At 41.4% G+C, this 24,840-nt stretch overlaps 5 protein-coding genes across 5 annotated transcripts; all 5 read right to left on the bottom strand.

Annotated features, from left to right (window-relative positions):
• Positions 1-565: 565 nt before the first annotated feature.
• Positions 566-3,461, bottom strand: MELLADRAFT_44147 (uncharacterized protein; the record flags this gene model as incomplete). The annotated part of the gene is made up of 11 exons (XM_007411987.1): positions 566-1,156; positions 1,233-1,367; positions 1,440-1,464; positions 1,526-1,606; positions 1,674-1,861; positions 1,959-2,233; positions 2,307-2,536; positions 2,610-2,749; positions 2,822-3,103; positions 3,183-3,232; positions 3,322-3,461. 11 exons carry the CDS (start codon positions 3,399-3,401, stop codon positions 1,068-1,070), a joined length of 1,575 nt encoding a protein of 524 aa, XP_007412049.1.
• Positions 3,462-4,477: 1,016 nt separating this feature from the next.
• MELLADRAFT_64721 (uncharacterized protein) lies at positions 4,478-8,159 on the bottom strand (the record flags this gene model as incomplete). The annotated part of the gene is made up of 10 exons (XM_007411986.1): positions 4,478-4,716; positions 4,767-4,833; positions 5,413-5,478; positions 5,524-5,694; positions 5,750-6,186; positions 6,646-7,145; positions 7,398-7,554; positions 7,723-7,837; positions 7,995-8,026; positions 8,108-8,159. The coding sequence occupies 10 exons, from the start codon at positions 8,157-8,159 to the stop codon at positions 4,478-4,480; spliced, it is 1,836 nt and encodes a 611-aa protein (XP_007412048.1).
• An 81-nt stretch (positions 8,160-8,240) lies between these two features.
• Positions 8,241-10,069, bottom strand: MELLADRAFT_88658 (uncharacterized protein; the record flags this gene model as incomplete). The annotated part of the gene is made up of 4 exons (XM_007411985.1): positions 8,241-8,439; positions 8,503-8,606; positions 8,691-9,161; positions 9,227-10,069. 4 exons carry the CDS (start codon positions 10,067-10,069, stop codon positions 8,241-8,243), a joined length of 1,617 nt encoding a protein of 538 aa, XP_007412047.1.
• Positions 10,070-10,329: 260 nt separating this feature from the next.
• MELLADRAFT_72333 (uncharacterized protein) lies at positions 10,330-11,280 on the bottom strand (the record flags this gene model as incomplete). Its single annotated transcript, XM_007411984.1, has 3 exons — positions 10,330-10,663; positions 10,741-11,199; positions 11,267-11,280. The coding sequence occupies 2 exons, from the start codon at positions 10,973-10,975 to the stop codon at positions 10,470-10,472; spliced, it is 429 nt and encodes a 142-aa protein (XP_007412046.1).
• Positions 11,281-12,133: 853 nt separating this feature from the next.
• Positions 12,134-12,836, bottom strand: MELLADRAFT_37266 (uncharacterized protein; the record flags this gene model as incomplete). Its single annotated transcript, XM_007411983.1, has 4 exons — positions 12,134-12,206; positions 12,286-12,375; positions 12,462-12,597; positions 12,671-12,836. Coding segments are annotated over 4 exons (465 nt in total), but the record flags the coding sequence as incomplete, so codon positions are not given.
• Positions 12,837-24,840: the final 12,004 nt, after the last annotated feature.

The raw sequence follows: 24,840 nt of genomic DNA, 5'->3' as shown, positions 1-24,840 counted from the left end.
AACCATTTGCACTTTTTCTACACCAAAGTAGTTACTTTTCAGTTTTAGGAAGTCAGTGATAAAATGCTTTCTTTCAAAGCTATCCCAGATCACAATTAAGTGTAGTAGTACTAGTACTTATGGCTCCTTTGTCAGTACAAGGAGCTTGAGTGCTGACAGCTGATAAGTAGCTGAACTTTGTGGCAATTTCATATCTTTCATTAGATGTCAATGCTTACAATTGGTGAAGATTTTGGATTATCATGTTGATTTGTTCTCTCCCACTGAGCCATATCCCTTGCACCATGAAATTATAGACCATCCCATATTGGCTGGAAGTCTTTGTTCTTGGCAATCTTAACAGCCTTTACCTGAACCAGATGCATCCAAATGATACACGTTTTGAGATCATATGTCAGTGACTTCATAGCAAGAGTACAGCTGATGGTGATGGTCAACAGGGTTTGTTGTAGGTTTGATGATTGCGCCAATCACTTTTTCAACTTTTTGATCACCCACTGTACAGCACAACATTCAGACAGATTCAACGGAACTTAGGCAGTTCAAATTGCGAATGATTGTACTTGCTTAAGAATTCTGAATAATATATTTGCATCATAGATCTGACGGTTGTTTTATTCAAAGAGATGGAGGGTTCGAATTCATCAATCTGACAATACGGAAAAATGTGAAATAGAAAAGAGAACAGACAAGTATAATCGTCTCTCAGCAAAAGAATATATATATAGTCTGTGTTTAGCTGTCTTTTTCTTAGTTTGAAGTCCATCTACTTAGTCATACGCTCAAAAGAGATCAAAAGGATTACATTATATATATGCAGAAGTAGAAAAAAGAATAACAGCAAAAGACATAAAAATGTACCCATGATAGAGATAGGGCACATGGGAGCAAGTGATAGATTGAGATACTAAAGACATGAGGAATTGAAATCAAAGATAGTGTGAACCAACTGGAAAAAGAAAGTTTCATGATCTATGGTGAGCTAACAAGAGTAGGTAGCTTTGATCAAGACTGACGATATCAGCTACATCGCGAAAGTAGAGACGAAATCGATTGTAAGATAACTTTCAGTCAATCAAATTCGCCTCCCCATTTGTTTTACTTTTGTCGTTCTTTTTAGCTTCAGCTTGCGGGGCTGTGGGGCGACGAGAATACCCTATTTATAGCAAATCGCACAAAATGAATCCATCAACTCCCACGTGATATAATGACAGATAAACGATAAGACTTACATTCATCCAGAATCTTCTGTGGGATACGATTGAGTTGTTCTCTAGGGAAAATGCGCAAGAGAGACCAGGCAAGATCCAAGGAGTCGAAGATCGTCCGGTTTTCATTGTGGCCTTGGTTCACAAACGTGCTTTCGACTGGTGAAAGGTGAAGTGATCCTGGTCAGCAAGGTCTTCAACAGGGCAAGTCAAGAAATACGGGAAACTGACATTTTTCCAAGAACTCAAGGGCAAGCTAAGTAGTTGTCAACAGGTCAGTATATGCTGAACAACGTAGAGTAGTTGATGTGAGATACCTTCTCTTCCGATGACAAAGCTTCTTCTCCTACGACAGCTTTCATGGAAGCTGCATCCTTTCCAATAGCGTATTTGGCGTACTATATCGAGGTGATATCAGGTAAGTATTGCGCATGCCAATGAATTACCGGGTATGCTTGGCCTTACCAGTTGATTCGAGACATCCGAGTGGTCCTTTCGAGTAAGTCCCTCTCCAACAGCTGACTTCATTAATCGGGATAGTGAAGGTAGGACGTTGATGGGTGGGTAGATCTGTTTGTTGTGCAGCTGTCTGTCGACAAAGATTTGTCCTTCGGTAATGTATCCTGTGAGATCAGGAATGGGATGTGTAATATCTAGTGGCGATTGGTTGATGTAAATGAACGAATGGAAGCAAAAACACAATCAACCAGCGGTTTCTGGACAATATGCGATATCGATTCATGGTCTTACCATCGTTAGGCATAGTCAAGATGGGGATTTGTGTGATACTTCCATTTCGGCCCTCGACTCGACCTGCTCGTTCATAGATAGTGGACAGATCTGTGTACATGTAACCTGGGTACCCTCTTCGACCTGGCACTTCTTCACGAGCAGCCGAAACTTCTCGTAAAGCATCGGCATATGATGACATGTCAGTCAAGATGACCAGAACGTGTTTCTCAAGCTGATAGGCGAAATATTCAGCGGTTGTGAGAGCTAGTCGAGGAGTGATGATACGCTCGATCCTGAATGAAGGAGATAAGTTATAAGCTAGCGGTAGTGGTTACGGAAAGAGAGAAATGAATGGAAAGAACCTACGTAGGATCATTAGCCAAGTTAAGGAACAACGTGACCCGGTCAAGAGATCCGTTCTCTTCAAAGTCTTGCCTGAAGAACCGGGCAGTTTCCATGTTGACACCCATAGCAGCAAAGACTATCGAGAAATTGTCTTCGTGATCATCGTGTACTGATTTGGTAGGCTTGCCTTGGCCAGGGTTCACGCCACCTTTGTTGACAAGACCTGCCTGTCGACAGATCTGAGCTGCGATCTGTGATAAGCAGAAGAAATTCAAGCGGTTAAATGTAGGTTGATATTTATCTGATGCAAAAGGAGGAACAAACTTCGTTGTGGGGTAACCCGGCCGCAGAGAAGATCGGAATCTTTTGACCTCTTGCAATGGAGTTCATGGCGTCGATAGTCGAGATACCTGTCTGAATCATTTCCTCTGGATAGATTCGTGAGTATGGGTTGATTGGTGAACCTGAAAGAATGATTGGCACAATTCATGTATCAGTAGATGGACTGATCATATCTTGCCGCTCGTGTTACACACCGTTGATGTCCAAGTAATCTTCCGCAAAGACCTTTGGCCCCTTATCGATGGGTTGACCAGATCCATTGAAAATCCTACCCAGCATATCCTCGCTAACCGGAAGCTTCATACTCGATCCACTGAACTCAACATGGGTCGCTTTGACGTCGATGCCAGAGGTTCCTTCAAAGACCTGAACAATTGCTTTCTTTCCGTTTACTTCTAAGACTTGACCACCACGTTGAGTTCCATCGGGAAGAGTGAGCATGACAATCTCATTATAAGAAGGAAAGTGCACGTTGTCTGTATTGGATCACGGAGCCAGATGAGATTAGTGAAGCATGCGTGCTGAAGGGAATGACTTTAAATTGCGGGGGTATACCTAGAACGACCAAAGGCCCATTGACAGCTGAGACGGTTCGATAGTCAATCCTACAACCAGACAGACACTTCCCTCGTTAGCCAGGACCTAATCGAAATTCGCCATGGACGTTAGAGCAGGAGTGTACGAAGGAACAAACCTTGGCTTGAAATTCTGAGTAACGGCAGCCTGGTTTATTTGGAAGGCTTCAGATTTTGAGATTCTTGGATCTGATGACATAGTGGATGTTGGATGTGTTTGTATCTTGATGGCAATGGTTGATGAAGTGTTGAAGTAGTCAGTCTGAGTTCGATGACATCGATCAATGAACGTCGTGGTGACATACGCTACCAAGCATACCTTATAAGCATACCTAGATATATGATACAACTGAGTGAATATTACACATACATGTTACATATCCCGCATCATTTTGCAAAGAGCTCGCAGTTCTCTCCGCGAAGGTGATCACTTATTCCAAACAGACATGATTTCAAAGTTGAATTTTTGTCTCTGTCTGTTCACAGAACTTGGCGCTACGTCAACAAAGCCTCACTTCACAGAAGAAGACACACATTTTCGAGAGACAGAGATCAGGAATGATGAGGGACTTGCAAATTAATTGGACAAAGATCCTTCAAAATAGAAACAAACCAAAACTGGATAGAGCATTTCATGATCTAAAAAATGCAAGGAAGATGGCAAGACCAGACAATTCCAAAAGTACAAGACTGCGGGCGTGGAGATCAGTATTCGTTACAAATTGCATATGTTTGAGTAATCTCATTCTCTGAGTATCTCTTTTGGCTCAGGACTGGGATTTAAGGTGAGAGGGAGTTGTTATCTTTCTGCTATGCCAGCATTGAAGGCGCTCTCAGATGGGGCCCTGATGAATGTCGAGTCCAAGGGAGATACGCAAGAATTATCTGCCCTTCAGGAGACCATTGAATTCGAGTGGGTTATACCACCAAACTGAACAAGGACAACCCCAGGTGTGCCTAGCTTCTACAACAAGACAGGGAGGCAAATACCGCCGCCGGGAGGCACCCACTCTTTGAGCACAGAGACTCCGTGAAGCATGAAGTCGTTTGCTCTATGCCAAAAGTTGCCCAGAAGATGGGAATGCCTAGTCCGGAATCTGTCAGTAGGTCACTCCTAGCTTTTTGGCTTATGTTAGAACGAATTTCGAGCAAACAAGTTCTTTGAATTCTGCAAAAGATATTCATCTGTCATTTTAAGATCTGTCATTGCAACCAACATTACACGGTTCAAATCAGCAGACTAGTGATACAAACACTTGGACTTGAGCCATTTGATCACTTCTTTTTCGTTGCTTTAGGAGCATTTTTACGTCCTTTGAGTAGATGTGAATCATTTGCTGTCGTTTCTTCCTCTTGCTTACAATCTAAAGACGTTCTTGAAGCTTCATTGACTGGGATCGTATCTTTAAACGAATTATCCCGCGGATTCAGGCTTCGAAGGCGTTTAGAAGTGCGGATAGGCATCACTTGTTTTACTACGTCTTCAAAACGGGTTGTGTCATACTTCAGCTTGACTGAACACGATAAGACCAGTTTTCTGAAGAGTCCCGCGTATTTTGCTCACCAACGGATTCATTAATTTGGACACGGTGACTGGAGTTTCCAGTTTGGAGATCGACGTGGAGGTTAGGCTAATTTTCAGAGTATAAGATTATTAGCGTGGCACGAGACTGGAAAGAACCGATGAAAGCTCTGACATCGGGATTTTCTTCTTCATCACGCAACCTTCATCCAAAGGATTAATCAAGCAGTGCGTAAGAATGAAAAAAAATTAGTGATAATATGATACAACTCAAGAATCAGATATTGCAAACCTTTTGGAACCTTCTGGGCGCAAGATCGTTTCCAAGATGACACTTTCACTTTGATCGGATATCGAAAATGTTTCCTCTAGTGATGGCTTCCCTTTGATTCAAACCATGTTGGGAAAAAGATTGAAAATCAGGCACTTTTGGTTGGTAAAGAAGGAACTGACCTTTCGCCTTAGCTAACTCGGCTGACATCGCCAGGAGGCGACTTTCCGCGTCTGCTAATTTCCTCGATGTTTTCTTCAGATCGTTGCCTGATGCACAAAATTACGTTACAGATCTATGCGTAGATATGATTCCCATTCAGGATTGGCACTGACTTGAGTTCATCAAGCTCTGATCCCATAAAACAGGTATAATAAGTGTTTCAAGTCGATCAATACCCAGTTCAACAATACGCACCATTTCATATTTCTTTTCGGTAGCAGCTATCGCTATTTTCCTTGCAGAAGAGGCCTTTGAAAGAAACTTTAGAAAAAATTAGGTCAGTGAGCTACGTAGGGTAAGACTCACAGCATCTTGCTTTTCTGAATTCACTTGCTCCGTCGCTAATTGTAGTTGATCGGATGCGTCTTTCTTTTGCTGCTCTTTGGACACTCTTAATGCGTGACACTCCTCTTGTAAAAGTGTGATTTCCTTGTCAGTTTCTTGCGCCTTCCTGAGAAGTTCCTCAACCGCACTCGCCTACGTAGAATCACACCGGTTCATGAGATCAGATACCTGATTGGATATCACAAACCTTGCTTCGAAAATGAGGTAGCACGAGCTTTTTTTGATACATCTGGATTCCAAAAAAACGCACTTTCAACTGGAGAAGATGACTCTTTTCCTGTTCCTTTTGAAATTGTATCTTGACCTCCAGAAATTCATCAAGTCTCTTTCTCTCCGCAGCAAGCGATTCAACAAGCTTATCCTTTTCAACCAGCCACCCAGATTCCCGAACCTTCAGGGAACTTAATTCCTCTAATTTACTTTCCCATATTTCAAATAAATCTTCTTGATATTTCGAGACCTTTTCGCTCAGAATTGAGAGATCAGCTTGCGAATGCTTGGATCGATCACTAATGTCAAGAACACAACCTTCAAAGTGCTCAAAGCGCTTTGTCATTCCTACCATCGCTTCCTCAAGTAGCTGCCGTGTAGCACCTTCGTTGACTAGCTTAAGTTTCAAATCATCTATCGTTTCCTTAGACCTCTGCGATTCCCCGACTGAGATAAGCTCTTGATTGTACTGCTTCAAATTGTTAATCTGTTCTTTGAAGTCTTTGATTTCGCGGTTCTGAGAAGGGAATTTTGTTAACAAGCTTGGTCATCGGTCCTGTGAATAATTTAAATTTCTCACCAATGAGACCTGTACCGCCTTTGCTTCTGAGACTTTATCTTGCAGGACCGTAACTTGACCGGCTGCAAAGTCACCTCGACCTTTATGATCTTCCCATTTTTGATGCGCATCGTCCAATCGGTACTGAAGATCTCTTCTGGAGTTCTCATTGGCCACAGTTGTTTCTCGCAGTCGCTCATTCGCCTCTTTGAGTTCGACGTATCTTTTTTCGATGACGCCTAGTCTACTCATCTCGTGTTCGTTCCGACAAATCTTGCTTCTTAGATCGACGATGAGCCCGTTTTCTTGTTTACATAAAAGATTCATTGCATTCTCCAAGGCTTCAATCTGTTGAAGCTGCAGATTCTCTTGAAGTTTGGTGAGTCGCGCCTGTTCTAAATTACTACTGGTTGATAGCTTCGCAAATCTCTCCAAAGTTGCTGAGTTCTGATTTCTCCAATGTTCCACATCTGATTGGAGCATCTCACACTTCTCTTGAAGCTTTCCGTACTGCACCTGATGGACTTCTTGAACCTGTTCTATGCTCGACTGATATTTTAAGCTCTCACGAAGTTCATGAATTTGACATTGAAGATTTGCTTTCTCAACGTTCGATTCAGTCAGGCTTCGATCTACTGCTTTCGTTTTGTCCAACAAGTCAGAGTATTCTCCCTGAACCTTTGTGATTTCAGATTTTTTTTGAGATACGGTTCGGCTCATTTCTCCTACCTTTTCTTTCGAATTTTGTAGCTCGATCCCTTGATCGTGAAGATTTTTTGTGGCGTGTTCTAGCTTGGTTCTATCCTTACAAACACTTATCATGATGAGAATACAAATTATCCTCTTGAAAAGCTGATTCGGCTTACCGCGATAAAGCAAGGTTGGCAACGTATTCCGAATTTCTGTTGGCAAAGTTGAATCGAGACGTCAGAAGGATTACCCGGTTATTCAGAAAGTTGAGGAAGTGACAAACTTTTGCGCCTGGTCTGCCAGCGCAATTCGGGATTTATCAATACTGTGTCAGGCAGAAAAACAGTCTGTTTAGCCGCCTGTCCCCTCCGCTGACCAAAAACGTGTGATTGACCTATCAGTCAGCTTTTGCAACTCCTTTTCATTTCTCAAGTTTGTGGCATGTTGAGAGCTATTGATCTGCTCAAGCGACTCGATCTTGAAGCGAGCTTGTGAGCGCTCCTCCTGTAACCACGCGAGAATCAATTTCAACCCTAGTAGATTTGACAATGGGAAATGTGAAGCTGACGACTGAATATTGATTCAAGCTCAGCTGGGACTTCAATTCTCCAAGCCTTTCCTCTAAAAGGTCTTCTAAATACGTACGCGGAAGTCAGACTGACATCACTACACCATCGCTTGGATGAAAAGGATGAACTTACTCATCCCAGCACGATCTTTTCTTTCTTTATCAAGCAGCTCTTCACTCGCACGAGAATGTGTTATGAGGGAATCTTCCAACTCAACTGAGATACAAGGAATTCGGTCAACAAAACCCTGGATTTTCGTAAAGTGTCATCAAAAGTGGGTACTCACAAATTCTACTGCGCGATTCGACGACCTGCCCGACCTGGATCTCAAGCTTATATAAACACAATCTTCTGATCAATTTGACAGCTTGATACCTAGTGACTAAATTTAGAATGCGACCTACCTTCGCTCTCAGTATATCGATTACGTTTTGCTCTGAAGATGTAGAAGAGCTATAAGTTCGCAGAAACTCGATTACGTAGAAACTGACACTCTTTGGTTAACAGTAGCACTCACTTTTCGTTCGATCTTCATCCAGCTCCCTCGTCAGAGAAAGGTATTTGTTCATGTCTTGGATTCTCTGCAAACCAAGATATCCCCTCTCCCCGATTTCACCATCATTAGGTGATTCAGACTCGGAATACAGAGCTTAAAAGTACACATAAGATGACGAGTTAACAGGCCCTTCAGGATAAGTGGAAGAGGACTTGCTTTTCATCAAATCGCTGCATTCTTTCCTGATAGATCCGATATCTTCTCTTGAACTCGCCAATTTTTCACGGCTGGAGTCTATGAACCCAGTAACATTGGACTGGATTTCGGAATATTGGGTAGACAATTTATTTTGCCTAACAAACTCGGATTTAATCATTTGTAGACCGAGTAAACCAACAGACTGAATAAAACCTCACTTCGATTTTATGTTGGTGACTATGTTCTTGACATCTCTCTTATATTTCTCCAACTCGAGTGTCTTTTGGGAGCATTTCTCGCGGATACGGTGGTTCTCTTTGTCCTGGTCGGAATAAAGCGGTCATATGAGACGAGTTTTTTTATTACTTTGAATGCATATACGCATGTCATTTGGAAATTTGCATACCGTCTGGTCCAGTTCATCCCTCAGCCTTGTTGTATCACCTATCAAGATGTCGAGTTTATGTTTGGTATCAGGGCCTCTGCTCGACGACGTATCTTCTCGAGAACTATGGGCCGAACTAGGTCTAGAGATGATCGAGCGTTGCATATGCTTGGTGTATGGCGAAGATGTCCGCTCGCGCAGTAGTTTTGGGGGAAGCAGTTCAACCTTGCTTGAGACCCTGGTTCGACGTTCTTTTGCGACGGCTTGCGAATGATTTTCCATGGCCTGCCGTTTGAGACCGCCCTGGACCGTCCGTGTGACTGAAAGTGAATATGGAAGGCAAGAATCATCCTTCCTCATCATTTGACTTTCAGGTTTTCGGTTGATTGGGGCTTGAAACGGGGGTATACTGGATGAGTCAACCGTTGGAGAAGTACAGCCAGGTTGTTCATCTTGGATGGCCGCATTCGAGTAGGTCCGGCCGCTTTCTGTCTTTTGTCATGGTCCAAAAATTTATCATGAGGAATTCAGAGATTCTGAAGTTTTATTTCACTCACTATTTCACTTTCATCCATCCAATGCGGTGCTTGTCGTGAGCTAAGGCGCGCGTTAGGTGTTTTGTCGGATGAGTTGTCGGAATCATACGATTTATCGTCACTCGCGGGATCATTAGTCGGTGAGGGCTCGTCCGCCGCTCGACCTACCGATGAGTCCAAACGTTGTTCAATATCTTGCGGTCTTGTGCTTTCTATCGTACCATGCTGTACCGGCGCAGTTGGCTTTTGTATACTTTCCGCAAAATTTCTCGAGCGGAATAGTTCTCTAGTGGGACCATGCTCGAGCCGCTCTTTGAAGTGACCGGAGGAGGTCTGAGTAGGAAGCGCGACAAGAGGCTGCAGGACTGGTTTTGGCGCCCTTGCCCAAAAGTTATCCATACTGGACAATTCCGATCCAGTATCTGGAAGAAGTGCATCGCAAGGCGGTTTCCTCAGATGAAGTGTTTTGACAGGCATTGTCGGTCGCGAGCTATTAGGTAACACCGCTGATACGCCCCTTGAAGGATGAAGGACACTAGCAATGGCAAGCGGAGTTGAAGAACTCGAATCTGGATTGGACATCACTGGCACTACATGACCATCGCATGATCTTGTGTTGGCAGTGTCTTCTTTGGAAGGCGCGCGAAGCAGACCCAGACCTGGTTGAATTCGTCTAAGACGTCGAGTCGCACTCCGATCGGTTGAGGAATCAGCTGTGGTAGAATCTCCAGTGACCGCAATCCGGTTAACTTGATTCTCGTCACGGTTGTGATCCGTCGAAAGAGGCTGTCGATTCGGCTGAACGTTGTCAATGACCACACGCGCTTTATTTTTTATATATGCAGTGGGCTTGATGCCAGACATGGTATTGAGTAAATATATATAAACTATCCAGAATAAGTCAAAGAAGGTAATTATCATTCAAACGGTCAACAAGAGGGAGAAAATCAATCTAGTAGTTTGAATCAGTTAACGAGAGCTCATTGTGTGTATATGCATCATATCTGGGCTGACCGCTCAGTGATCAATTACGTCATGAAATTGGTAATCAAGTGAATGTTTTGCATCGTACTTTGGTGCTTTCGATCTGATGAGATACATTTGGGACCGCTATTGTTTACATCATCAGTCTGAGTTCCATCCACCAACTCGAGTTAAGTCTGATGAGATGGGTTCAGTTCATGTTTCTAATTGCACCCAGTACCGTTTCCTTTGAAAGCGAAGGCAGACAAGAAAGAGATGAGATGAGATGCTAGAGCAATGGTCAAGAAGCTGTACACATCTTCTTCACCTCGTCACAAAGCTCAAGAAGCTCCTTCTTGCCCTTCAGAGCTTCTAACCTCTTCTTCTCATCAAGGATTTGTGTCAGGTTTAAAGTTTCGGTCAAAACTCTTAGAGATGATAGATGATAAGGTGAAAGATAATCTAAGCGGCCAATCGTGGCTACCAATCGATGAGCTGTAAGAATCGATGAGGTCAGTATCTGTTGCACTAATCGAGTTGAGGAGCACAAGGTACAGCCAAAAGTAACATACCAACATCTGCTTCAGAGCTTGATTGATGTTCTCTCTTCAAAGCTTCTATCAATGCGCTCATGAGTTCAACCTCCCACTCTTCCTCATCCGCATGATCGCTACTGGGGAGACCAGCCTCCCATTCTTCACCCTCGGCTTTGACCCACTCAGATCGCGACCCACTCCATTCACATACCAAACCATAACACACACTACATGCAGTCACTCTCACGCTTTCATCTTCACTTAATAACATGTTGATTACATACTGAGTGACAAGACGTCTGGTCGGGTTTTGAACATATCGTCCAGCCAGAGCTTCTGACCCAATCACATTTGATAAGAGCCTGAGAAGTGTGAGTGAAAATGGACGAGCCAAGGGTTCTTTTGCTTTAGTGTTGGCATATTCCAGAGCTCGATGGATGGGGTCGAGCTCCCGCGCAAGGCCAGCGAGCTTGATGACATAATCAGACTGCAAGACTGCCAATCGCAAGAAATCTATCACAGGAAAGCTCTGAGCCGGACTTAAAGCCATAATTAGACTGACTGATTCCTTATTCCATCTGGTGAAAGCGCTGGGGTCACTGAGATTGGCATTACCCTTCAAAAACGGGACTGCGGTGGTCTTGAAAATGTTTGCTGATTCGGTAAGTGTTGGTGCATCCTTCTCGACGGCTTCCATAAGCTTTGACAAGGCTTTTTCTAAATCAGGAACCTGTGAGTACTGGATTGGTTGGTCTGAAAGGGCTTTGAGGCGTGGTAAGCGAAGCTTCGTGTGAATATGGGCTGATGAAGTAACGATTGATAAGCGCGTGAATCCCAGATTGAGGTAATATCCAATGGAAAAAGGCGCTAACGTGGATATGCAGTGTATAGCATCAGATTGACTTGCATCCGAAGTTCATGTGCATCTGCTCCCTTGACTTCGCCAATCTGAACCGAAAAATGATGTCAGCTTGATACATTTCTTGTTGAAAATCGACTCGAAAACACATACCTCCTTGCGGCTTGCAAAGAATTTAATTGTAGGGGTTGCGCGAATGCTGTATTTACCAGCTAACTCCCCACTAGTTGTGGTATCAACCTTAACGAAGACCACATCTCTAACCTGGTCCGCTCGAAGCCTTTTCTGCCCAACATTTTCCTTCACTTGAGGGCCGGGACTAAATTTGCTTGCAAGAGCTTCATAGATGGGAGCGATAACCCTGCAAGGTGGGCATCCACGCTCGTTGGTGAAGTTGACAACGACACAAAGATGTTCTTGCAGTAGTTTACTCAACTCCTTAGGAGTGGTGCAAGTCTTCACAGCGGGAGCTCCAGCACTGGCGTTAAAGGACAGAGCTGCAACGTCTTGGAGCAGGTTGGTTGGATTATTTGAGGGGGCATGCGAAGTAGGTGGCGGCGGATGGTTTCCACCTCTGAACATCTGATCAATCATCGGGCGCATCGAAGCTCCAAATGGTGTGGAAAGAAAATCTTTCGGTAGGCTATGTATCAAATGTGAAGGTCAGCTATTGAGATATAGATGCAGGGAGATACATTATGAAAACGGTCAGTTCAGCTCACTCGAGAATCTCCTGAGGTATGCTCGTACCAGTCAAGAATCCTGCCAACTCGTTTGAGAAGTTATTGCAATTACGTTCGAGCAGATGATAGCTACGAATGGCGCAAGACGATTATCATCAGATTAATGAAGTTCAAGCTCAACAATACTCATACGTAGCATGAGCTGAAAAACTAACGCTTCGGCCGTCCACGATGAACGCAACTCATCGATGTACTCCAAAAGCGTACCCAAGTCAACCTGAGTTTTGCCTAATTCTATAATCTTGATTGGTCGACCGTGAATGCTCGTACCAGGGTGGCAGGTCGTGATACCTAATGCGCAATTTTCGACGAGTGTAAGTGTTCCAATTTCCCTCTTTTATGAATAAAAATTATTCAACCATACCTTGGCCAAAAAATACTTCCAGCTGATCATCGAAAACGATTGACGTGTGCCAAATGGCTTCAAAATATTTCCCTGTCCATGCCATTGACATTGTTTTGGCTAAGCCATTGGAGAGATCGTAGGCGTAAAGGCGCACTTTATATGAAGGGTCGCTCTGGTCTGACATTGAATCAAGTTATCTCGGGTGTCCAAACGTAGAAGTCGAAAGAACCCAACGGCATTGGGTAGACTTTGGTTCGCATGATTTATATCTTGTGGCGGTGACGACGGCAACGACGCGTCAAGTCATGTGTATCAGGCCTGCAGGACTGCGGTGAGGGCGGACCGGGGGTAGCGGGGGTAGCACAAGCTCCAGATGGTCTTGTGCATATCACTCGCACACTCGCACTAATGCGCGCCCGCACTTCTACTCATTTTCCGCACTCAATAAAATCTCATTGAAACACATTTGGCTTCAACTTTTGTGTTGTGTGACATATAGCCCTAGAATTACCAACACATACGAACAACCATTTTGTTATCTGTTGGACATTGAGAAAGAATGAAGTAGCTCAAATGAGTTTTTAAATGGATCTCAACATAGCAAAGACTGTGTTTTTGATTTTTCAGTGGTAACCTTTCAAGTTTGATCTTCTTCAAGGCAGTAAAAAACTTGATTGTTTTTTCTTGATGTCCAGCATATAACAAAATATCTGTAATGATTTCTACAAAAGAAGGGACCCAAACAACAGCAGTAAAACTTGACTAAGTCCAACAGTCAGACACTTGATTCTGGCAAGCTCAGGTGTCTGGCTTATGTATTGATGGCCTGGCCTGGTCACAGGAGGATTCCAGGATGAGCTTGGCAGAAAGATTTTTTAGCACCTCAAATTCTCTCACTTCCCCTCAATCAACTGCTGTGCTCTTTTTTACTGTAGCTACCTTTACACATTCTCATCAAAAGTGTGTATTCATGTTTCTTGAATCTCCCTCTAGCCTTCTCAGGTCAGGATAGAAGTTTCCCAAAGCTGAAATTTGGGTTTGAGGCAATAATTTTTTCAGTAAGAGAATCCACAGCTGTGCTGTGAATTTATAACAACCTACAGAGAGTTGCACAGATTGTTCAGAGAAGCCATTAAGTTATCAAATTACCCTGCATGTAAAGCCATGTTTCCCTACATTACGGGTTGTAGCATGATTGGGAAGGTGTGTTATGGGTTATGTGAGGGTAGGATACTCTTTTGTAGTACTCTAGGCTCACTAAATTTGGTGAACAGGTAATGGAGTGATGTAATCCAGTTCTTTATTTCAAATATAATGTAGTACTTACAATCTGAAATAAAAAAAGAATGAAAGTAAAAAGGACCTGACAGTCTGCTTGGACAAATCCAGACAGGCTACAGTTAGTTGACTGCTTAAAAGGATATTTCAATTATAATAAATGCAAGCTTGATCCAAGGCTTCCCTTCAATCTTTAGATTGAAGAGTGAGGTAAAGATTACTAGACTGGTTGTTCTTAAAGTTGACAACTTGGGGTTGTTCTTAAGGTCACCAACCTGTTTTTTTAAGGTTGCCAGCCTGGGGTTGTTCTTAAAGTCATCAACTTATAGTGTGTCTACTTAGGAGAAGTAGAGGATCCAGAAAGGGTGTAAAGAGATTACCACTTACTTCTTGCCAGGAGGCTGATTAAAGTTATGAAGTTATCACTAGTCTTATATTTATAAAACTCTTGATGTTACTTCAATAGAAATTTAATGTTGTTCTTCAAAATTATGGTGTAATAATTTCTTGGGGGATATCTCTTGAAGGCTGAGGGAGGAGGGGTTTATATACTCTCCACTCTAAACCTAATTGTAGTGGTATTTGTTTCTATCACTACAATGGTTAAGGGATTAATAATAACTATTATTAACTATTATTGTTTGTACATAATTACATATAGTAATATCATGTACTTGTTATGTACTATAAGCATATCCACTCTTGACATTGAGTGAGGTGTAGTTGGTGTTTGATTACATATCACATATCATTTTAAGTGTACCTGCATATGTAATTAGTGTTTTTATGTATTTTGTAAGATGTTACATACTGTTTGTAGACTGTTTGTATACATTATTAAGTTTAATTATATATGATATTTCAATGTTACAATTAGTTTTGGGTACATGTATATGTACGCAGGGCTCACGGTCACATCTGGTGCCACAAAGCCACAAGGCGCCCTGGCGGGGCACATGGCAAGGGCTTAGGCCACCTGTGGCCCTCACCCCGATCCATTCATGGCCTTCACATGGCATTAACTTCAGTTGAAGCCCCCCTCAAGATTGTCTTAAGCAGGGAGTAGCGGCTAGAAATGAGGATCTGAGGTTGTAAATATGACCAGGTGAGTGTGGTTACGTTCTGGTGAGGAAACAGATCAAACTTAGTCTTAAGGAAGAGGACTTTAGGTTGATTGAACAGCACAATCTACAAGAGGAAGATTGGGTGAAATAAAATAGTTTGAGGTCAATTGCTTTAGAGACAGAGAACTTTAAGGATAACAACAATGACAACTAACACCTGGTAAGGAAACAGATCAAACTTAGTCTTAAGGAAGAAGATTTAGGATTGAACAGCCAATTTACAAGAGGTAGATTGGGCAAAACAAAATAGTTTGAGTTCAATGGAGAAAGAGAGAACAACAAGCGGAACACAAGCTGTTCTGTTATATGAGAACCATCAAGCTCAAACAGGCCATCATTATGTAAGAAAGAGAAAAGTATCCTTATGCACATCTATATCTAAGCATTAGTACGTGTCCTGCATCTTAGTGATCACTTCGTGATTCTAATTGTTGTTCAAATGCAAGGCCAAACTGGGCCACACCATGCCAGGCCACGCCCGGGGCCACATAAACAGTACTGGGTGTGAGCGTGACTCAGGGCTGACATCCCCCACCCTCAAAGGAGGTTGTTACTTCTTTTCAGAAGTTTTATGAGCTCTTCTTTGTGCTCTGAATTCTTGTAATTTTGTCTTGAGGGTATCTTTTCTGCTGGTAGCCATTGATCTTCATGAGTATGAATCATGCAGACATCTTGTTGATGATCTTCATTCTCACTTTCTGACATTGACTTGTCAGAAAATTGTGCTCCTTGAAAATCATACTTGACATCCATATTATGACTTTCGTGAAGTTCTACTTCAATCATATCAATCATTTTTTTATGTCCTGTCCATTGATGTTTCAGATCTTTACTGCTGCAGTTTGGGCATGCTTGAGAAGGTGTTCCCTCTGATGTACTTGGTTGAACTTTTGTACTAGAGGTACCTTGTATCATATCTTCTTCAAAGTTTGTTTTATATTCAACAACAGTTCTCCTTGGTCTGTTGAAGTACCTTTTCTTAGGTATGATAGTTGTATTTTCAAAAATATCTTTGAAAACCATCAAGTAGATATCCCACTTATGTATAGGGTGTAGGAAGTTGACTTTTGATTGCAGTTCTAACATTGCCATCAACTTTGTTCAGAATCTTATTCACCATTGTGTTTTCTGATGCATCTGGTTCAAAGGCAGAAATTCTCTTCTTTTGTTTTCAAGACCATGTTGTGGAATCCAGATGCATATTTGCATCAAATCTGTCTACCACAAACAAATCTTCTATGTAACTTCTCCAAATAATATTTCCAAATCTTTTGTGGATTTCTTGCTTCCATTGGTCCCATGTCATGCAGCCTTTAATTTTATGTTTGTGTATGTACCACTGTCCTGCTAAGCTAGTAAAAGCTTTGCTTGAATGACAACAAGTGGGTCCATATTCAGATCTGTGATTAGAATATCACACCAGTCAATGAATTGTCATGATTATATTCCCCCTCTCCACTAAATTTTTTCTGGGTCTCTGCTTGTTGGCCAAAGTTTTCTCAATGATTCAGTCAGTTTATCTTCTTGAGAAGATTCTGACATACAGTAGCTAGAGGCTACTCTGTACTACACTCCCCCCTGCCAAACCAAATTTTGTTGTGGAGCTCAAGAATAGAAACTTCGATACCAATATTTCAAGGAGATAATTTATATATGGGTAAAAGCAGATCATGAGTGAGCTTAATCTTTCTATATCTTTGCAAGTTCATCTGAAGCAATTTTTATTGGGAGGAATGGCAGTTGAACAGAAAGATTTGTAAGATATACAGATAATGAACTGTAGTAAAATTTTGTTGAGAATGAGATGAAAGTACAAAATTTTGATACAATGTTTTAATGAGATACCACAACATCAACCAACAGTGTCAGTACCCATTCTTCCCTATCTAACCATCCGTTAAAAAACCCTCAATTGGTACTTGCCTCTTTCTAGATTGATTTCTGTCACACTTCATTCATAATTTGATTTTGTCTACCCTCCTCAAACAAAATTGCCTTGATGACACCATTCTCTGATTCCCTTTTGTCAAAACGAGTTCCAACTTCCCACCAACAAAATGATCTTATATGTGACTTGGTTCAGATATTAGACCAAATATAGTGGAAGCACAGATGAAAGTCTTGGAACACGGTCTAAGTTGAGGGAAAACAAACTATTTCAGAGCCTTATCTTGGTTTAACAAAGATAAAAACTAAGAGGCTTCTTTTCATAGGTGAGGAAAACATACCTAGGTTGAGGGAAAACAAACTATTTCAGAGCCTTATCTTGGTTTTAACAAAGAATAACAGCTAAGAGGCTTCTTTTCAGGGAAAACAAACTATCTCAGAGCCTCATCTTGGTTTTAACAAAGATAACTACTAAGCTAGAATAAGATAACATGGGCCAGAAAATGTCACAAACATCAAGCATAAAGATTCAAGAAGATGAGTTCACTCACAGTCTGCTTTTCATAGATGAGGACATCAAGACTGATCAAGGATAGTTTGATGTCGTATATATGTGTGAGAAGATTGAGGTGAATCTGCTATAAGTATAATATAGTGCTTGTGTTGATTGAACCTCAACAATTATGCAATGGTACATTCAGCAAGCAATCAGCCTAGCGCTGCATCCTGCAGTCTCATCCATGAGAGACTAGACTTTGACTATGCAGAGTACTTTCAATCTTGATCATATGTACATAACTTTATATCCTCCAAGTCCTGAGCCAGAAGGAGGAGATGGCGGAGAATTGTTTTGACATTTGTGACAAAGAAGGGCTACACAGTGCATCTAAGGTGGCTTTTACAGGCTTTTGACCTTTCCAGGTTTGGGATTTGTCTTAGCGCTCACAGCTTCATGATCAATCTGAAGGTATTCCTTTGGCAATCTATTTGACTGACTCGTCAAGGGCAATTAGACAAGTCTGGTCCACAGCCTTTCAAACTTGCTGTGCTTGAGATGCTTTTCCAAATCTTCCTCTCAGGTTTGTTGGTACAAACAAACAGAGTTACAGTCAACTGAAAAGGCAAAAGCAAAGACATGATAAAAATCTGCACATGTTGTTTTATATTTACTCATCCCATTTTTTCCCTTTAAGTGGCCATGCTCACATTTAGACCTGAACCCAGGTTTTTGAAGAAAAGCTTTCCACGGTGTTGGATTCAGCTGAGGATCTTTGTATGTTGATGTTTTGGTTCTTTCATTGACGTTAGAATTTGTTTCATTTGTTATGTTGCACTTACAGCTAGTCAAGGAAATCATGGCAGTTTTCAGCCATATTGTGTCGCACCTGGATTTAACCTGTAAGTCCAAAACCAGAAATTATAAGGTATTATACTTCAAACCTTATAATTCATTGTGTCCAACGTTCTCTGGCTTGGCTCATGATTGACGGGCTCTGAAAAGAAGCTGGCTCTGGTACAACACAGATCAAAACTATGATTATTGACCAATTCACCAATGCCCTTGGACCCTACCCTACCCTGACCACCTCAGCTCTGACCTCGTACATAATCAGCTATACCTTGTAGAATTTGGTCGGTCTCACACTTCAATTTCAATTTGACCCTCAACTCAGGCCCCAGTCAAGCAGCCAGTGCTTCAACCAGCAACTCTAGACGGATTCAAAAGAACTTTTTCAACACAATGTTTCCATTCCATAAGACTTATTCATTGGTTCATCATACCCACAATCAAACCAGTTAAACGTCAAGGTTCCAACTTTCTTCAATATTGATTCACATTGGGTTCAAAAAGAACTTTTGCAACGCAAGGCTGATGTTCCATCAGATTATGTAATCATTGATTCATCATACCCAAAATCACTTCAGTTAGGCATCAAGGTTCCAACTGTCTTCAATATTGGTCCACATTGGCTTCCAAAGAACTTTTTCAGCTTCTCTTTGCGTTTGTTTCAGGATCAAAAATTCAATCAGCAAAAGCAATCACCTTATACCATCGATTCCATCCAACCCAATCCAAATTCAACAAGCTCAAAGTTGCTTCAAAGATCACTTGGCATTTTCTAAATCACATTTGATTCTATGGTCGGCACAAAACCTTCTTGTTCATCTTGTTCATCTTGGCCATTGGTTTTGAATCAACTTTGAAAGTGCCATCATTTCGATTCAAAGAAATCAAATCAAATCACGTCGAGACACAACTTCTTTCCAAAAGAAAAGAAACCACATTGAATTCTGCCTTTAGGTTTTTCTTCCGCTTTGATTCCAGCACCCTCTTTGCATTACAAGTTCAATTGCCTTCACCTTGTATGCAAGTCATCAATTCTACCAAACCACACTTGTGCCTATATTGTGATCGCTAGCACTGCAAAAATAATGTATTTTTCCAAGGTGAAAAATGATTGACATTGATGCACAAAATGATTAAGAATGCATGATTGATGCAGAAAAATGCAGAATTAATGCAAAATCAATGCATTTTTAATCATTTTGTGAAATAAATGGAATCATTTTTCACCTTGGAAGAATACATTATATTTGCAGTGTGGGCCCATCCGTTTTTCTATAAAGCCGGCCCTTGGTCACAGTATCCTGTTATTCCTCAAACCACATTCCAATCCGGTCATTCCAAGATATACTTTCAGTTTCTTAATTTGTCTCTAAACCTTTACTTACCAGTCTAGCTAGTCAGTTTCATCTTCTTAATATTTCTCTCTTATATTTATTAATCTAAACATGAGCCTCTAGTCTGATTCCTTCCACTTCTCCTTGCATTGATTGAACTGCAAGTCTAAAAGCCGTTCTAGCCCAATCCATAGTTAGTCATTTTTTAGTTCTATTCCCTCTTGATCTCATCCCTGTCAAACTCAATGTTGACTGACTTTTGGTTATGTTTTATGAATCACAGAAATGTCTGATTTACCATCATCGAATGGCAACCTCAGCCAACCCTCATCCCAACCATTATTGGGACATGTTAACACATGTAAGTGGACTTTTTGGCCGGTTTCATGCACTTCTAGAAATATCAACACTGACTTATTTGTTAGTTTTCAAGGTTCCTTCATCCATTCATGAAGGACCAGACACGCCTGTGGCTTTTTCAAAAGGTCCCCTATTTTGTGAGGGCAGTGATGCTCAGATTGCTTTTGACAAAAACCACCTTGTGACAATTGCAGTTGTCTTTAACCTGCATGCAACCAATGCAGAGGAAGTTGTGGACTTGATTCCAGGTAAAGTAATTAATGGACATCGGTTGTTAGCCATTGCCAAGCCGCCTCTTGTCAACTCTAAGACCTTCAACAACAAGGAACCAATAGAGTTCCAGTTCTGTCCTTTTGGGAAGTCCTTGAACAATGTCAAGAATTTATGTGCCAAGCTGTGTGACACGCATGCCCCTTTAATGGAGCAACTCCTCTTAAATAGTGATCTAGCTCCATCTTTAATTTGAAAAGGTGTGGTTGGACGCACAAAAATGTTGCTTGATGGTCACCAAGGATGGTATGACTTCGTTGATTTACTTGGTAAGTCCAAGAAAAAAAGAGGTTCCATTGTGATCCTTCATGAGGACGAAAGCGCAAAGGCTCAAAAAAATGCTAGAGTATGTTTGTTCATTTTTATTTTGATTCTTGTCTAACTTCAAGTTTCTGATGTAATTTTAATTGTTGATATTGTGCCTATTTTCAATTTTTATCCAGGTGAGCGCAGCCCAGAAGCTGATTGCTACTGCTGCTCCTTCCGGCGGTGGAAGTCAAGACACGGAGGTTAATGCTTGTTTGGAAGTAATTCATAATAATATCCCTTCTGTTTTTTCATTCTTACATCTCATACAATTGTAAAGACTATGTTATTGATGATTATTCAACACACACAGTCCTCCAAAAAACTGGTCAAATTGCACGAGACCACTGCCGCCCTTTACCATCATCACACTGAGCAGTCAAACGGTGGTGATGGTGTGGTTCTGGTAGCACCATGGGACCCATCTTTTCAATACCGTTTTACTCTCAGATGCACGTTTGAGTGGGCAAAATCTATAGTAAGTCACTAATGAGACAGGCTATATGCGGGTTGTGAAAGCTCCGAACGCGGACTTCAAGAGCTGTTAGTTGGATGTCGCGAACGAGAACTTTGAGACGCTGTTGGCAGTGTTCTCAAAGTGGAAGCATTAATAGAATGTAATGAATATTACGATGCAGATGAGAGAGAAAAGAGAAGCAGACACAACAGACATTTTGATCTATATACAAATGGATAGTGCTATAAACATTGGATGAGTAAGAAAACAAACAGTGCTCGTATGAAGAGAAACGTGAGCTTGCTTAGACATGATAGCCTTCAGAGTGGTGCTCAGCATGTTGGTCTGAGTACTGATGACCACTAAGTGTTGAGTACTTGTTCAGGATGCAAGTATTGTATCAACAGTCACCACTATCACTTTCTGTGATGATCATTCATATTGATGATGTGGGTCTTTCACCCTTGGACGTGTGTAGGAGGCGAAGTTGGCCACTATGCATACGGCCCCTGACACTCAAGAGTATCAAGCCAAAATGACAAAATGCCAAGTGTTTCATCATTCGATGAGCGTTTGCGACTGTGTGCAACTCCATCTAGGAGTAAGCTTAACTAAGCCCCTCTCGCGCGGCTGCGTCCGCGCCCCTTGAAGAGGGGCTTACAACGGACTCGTACTTTTTGGCAGGAGAGCTCCAAGAATTAAGGTGCCTTAAGTAGTTTTTTGGACTTCTCCTCGAGCCCTCACCGTAGAATTTCTCAAGTTTCTCGTATGTTGTTCTTCACACTTTTGTACATGATCTGGTACCTCATAGTTTGTCTCACCTTGAGGGGAAGTGTTATAAATATGCGATGAAGATTTGGTAATATGTGTGCTTAAGTGCTTTCAAATTTCGTATCCAAGGCATATGAAGAAGGCTTAGGCCATTACAAGAGGACATAAGGCCTTGTAAGGCCCATTCTTGACACAGCTCTCAAAGCATGCAGAGCTATCTGTTTCTCATGAAACTTGTGCCAGCAAATTTACAAAGGCATGAAGAAAAACATACCAGCAGCTCACAAATTTCTACAGTGAGGATTTGAGGAGAAGTCCAAAAAACAACATAAAGGGACTTAATTCTTGGAGCTCTCCTGCCAAAAAGTACGAGTCCGTTGTAAGCCCCTCTTTGAGGGGCGCGGACGCAGCCGCGCGAGAGGGGCTTAGTTAAGCTTAATCTAGGAGCCCGTCGTGCTGCTAGGTCTTCTTGTTCATTCTTTGGCAAAAATCCCAAAAAAATTATGAGTCCGACTCCTCAAGGTGGTGAGGCAAAGTGCCTGGTCATATCATCTTTGGAACCAAATGACCAACTGTTTTCCAAATCCAAAACCGATTGTGTCAACCCCACTAAGAATAAGTACCAGCAGTGTGAGTATATCTTTTCAATGTGTACTTCTCACTCATGTTTAGTGAATCCGCAACTGATAAGGTATTTTCAAACCCCCTTGCAGATCAACCAGCCAAGGACAAGCCAAATGTGGCTGGTCCTTCCAAATTCAACATGCCAATTTTGGAGGGCAAGCCTGACTTGCGCAAGATTCAATACAGCAAGTTACCCAATTTACATGAATTGAAGCTTTCTCATGCCTGATTATTTTCACCTTCTCTTCAGTTACTGGACGTTGTACCGGGAAAACAATTGTATTAGATGATGCGGACAATTCATCTAATACGTCTGATGGCATTGGTATTGATGTGATTGCCTCACATGAAGCAGCCCTCCAAAACTTCCTTTACACCCATGGTGTTGCTCCAGAAGATTGCAAAACACAATTTGCTTTGGCGGAAGCGGGGGTCGAGTCTTGGACGGATCTCACTTCCTTGCTTCAAATGACCAAGGGTTCTTTGGTTTTTAAAGGTGTCGAACACAAGATAGCCAAACGCCTCCTTGCGGCAGCCAAGGCTTGTTACTTGTGCATGACTAAAAAGAACTGTATGTAATTTTTGCCTTGGTTCAATTTGATGCATGCCGCCATAAGTGACCTCTGATAATTATGCCATCTCATAGGAAACTTTTGCAAACACTTTGTGTGTCATGTGTGAAGGCAATGCTACACCACCTTCTTCTTGCATTAGGTACATCAGATCTTTGCTGATCTTTCCACCTTATTTTTTCCAATCTCCCCATTTGGAGAGTTTGTTACCTTGACCTATATTATACTCAGACAAATATCCAAAAACTAAGATGATACACAGTAAATGATACACAGTTTGCTGAAGTGTTTTCATCTTTATATCCCTTTATCAGGGGTTACGTACTTCAAAAGTTAAAGAAAATCCTTATAATTTTTTTTGTTTGCTCTATTCTTCTTATCTGATCCTGTGATTCCTGGTTATCTCCCTCCTCAATATTTAGTTCTTATTCTGGGGCCATGTGGCTATCTTTCCAAATGCCCTATTGTTATCTCCCCAATAACGAAATTTGGTTTGGTGTTATCTAGTTATCTGATATTGGGATTCCCGGTTACCTTGCTCCTTAAGTGATTTGTTTTCAGGTCATCAGCCTATCTTTTGAAAATCCTGTTAACTCGCATCCCCCCAAAAAAATGCTCTCCTGATTTTGTTATCTCCACATGATGAAAAAAATCTTTGTTTGTGTGCTGCTCAAGTTTGCTCATGAGAGTTACTTGTGAGTCCACCCATTAAAAAGTGAGAGATGATAACATATCAACATATTGTGATTATATGTTATCATCAATATATCCCCATATCACATTTAACTTTCTTAAAAATTAACTCCTCATCAGTTTGTGCACTGCTCAAGTTAATGAGGAGTTACTCATGAGTCCAAAAACTTAAAGATGTGGACATCTAAACATTTTATATGTTTATATGTTGATATATTGTTATTATATATAATAATCAATATATCAACATTGATTATTATATATCATAATAATCAACTACTCTTCATAAATAAAATGTACATATTCAATTTTTTCTTTGCGGGCTTTGTTATGACTGCTGAGTTAAAAATCAACTCCACTAAAAGGGACATTTCATAAGCTCCCAGTTGATGAACATAAACATGAGATTGAACTTCAGTGTATTACAAGTTACTCCAAAAACAGGCCACACAGGATTTTGAAAACAAATCAGATAAGAACCAAATAACACCCTCATCACAAAACAAGCCTTAAGTCACAGCAGAGTATAAGATGATAACAACAGGACACATAGCATTGCCAAATCAAATTTGATCAGAACAACAAATTACCATCATTTAAAAGTAAAAGTAGCACACAGCTGAGTATAAGACAATGAAAATCACAACCAAACACCAAAAAAGAATCACACACGGACAGTAGACCATGTCTAACATGGCATCAGTATGAGACTTCCAAAAAAACAGATACGCAAAATACTCAGAGTTTCACATATACCCACAACCTTGGAAAAGGCCTTCTGAAAGAGCATCAGTCATCAGGATCATACATGTTTGCCAAATTGCTGCCATTTCCTCGTTTCCATTCAAAGCATTTTGAAGGTCTTGAGATCGTTTTAAGCAGGCCTTCAGAATCAAGAAAGATTTCTTGATTGGGCTGAGATCCGGACTGTAAGCAGGCAGATACAGAAGTCAAACCCCTCAAGCTTTGCAAAGCTCAGCCACCCGGCCATTGTGATGGATTGCTGCGTTGTACAACACCAACACACTGTTCCGGGCTGGCCAGGGGTTCATAGCGGGCAACTGAAATGATACAAAAGGCATATTAGTATCATGCAAGCAAAGAAGAGTCAAAGCAATTACTCACTAGATGATGTTCAAGATAGTCTTCAAAGTTGATTCTCAA

This window comes from Melampsora larici-populina, assembly GCF_000204055.1.
Source record: "Melampsora larici-populina 98AG31 unplaced genomic scaffold MELLAscaffold_28, whole genome shotgun sequence".
Taxonomy (NCBI): Eukaryota; Fungi; Basidiomycota; class Pucciniomycetes; order Pucciniales; family Melampsoraceae; genus Melampsora; species Melampsora laricis-populina.
This window is presented reverse-complemented; position numbering and strand designations above follow the sequence as displayed.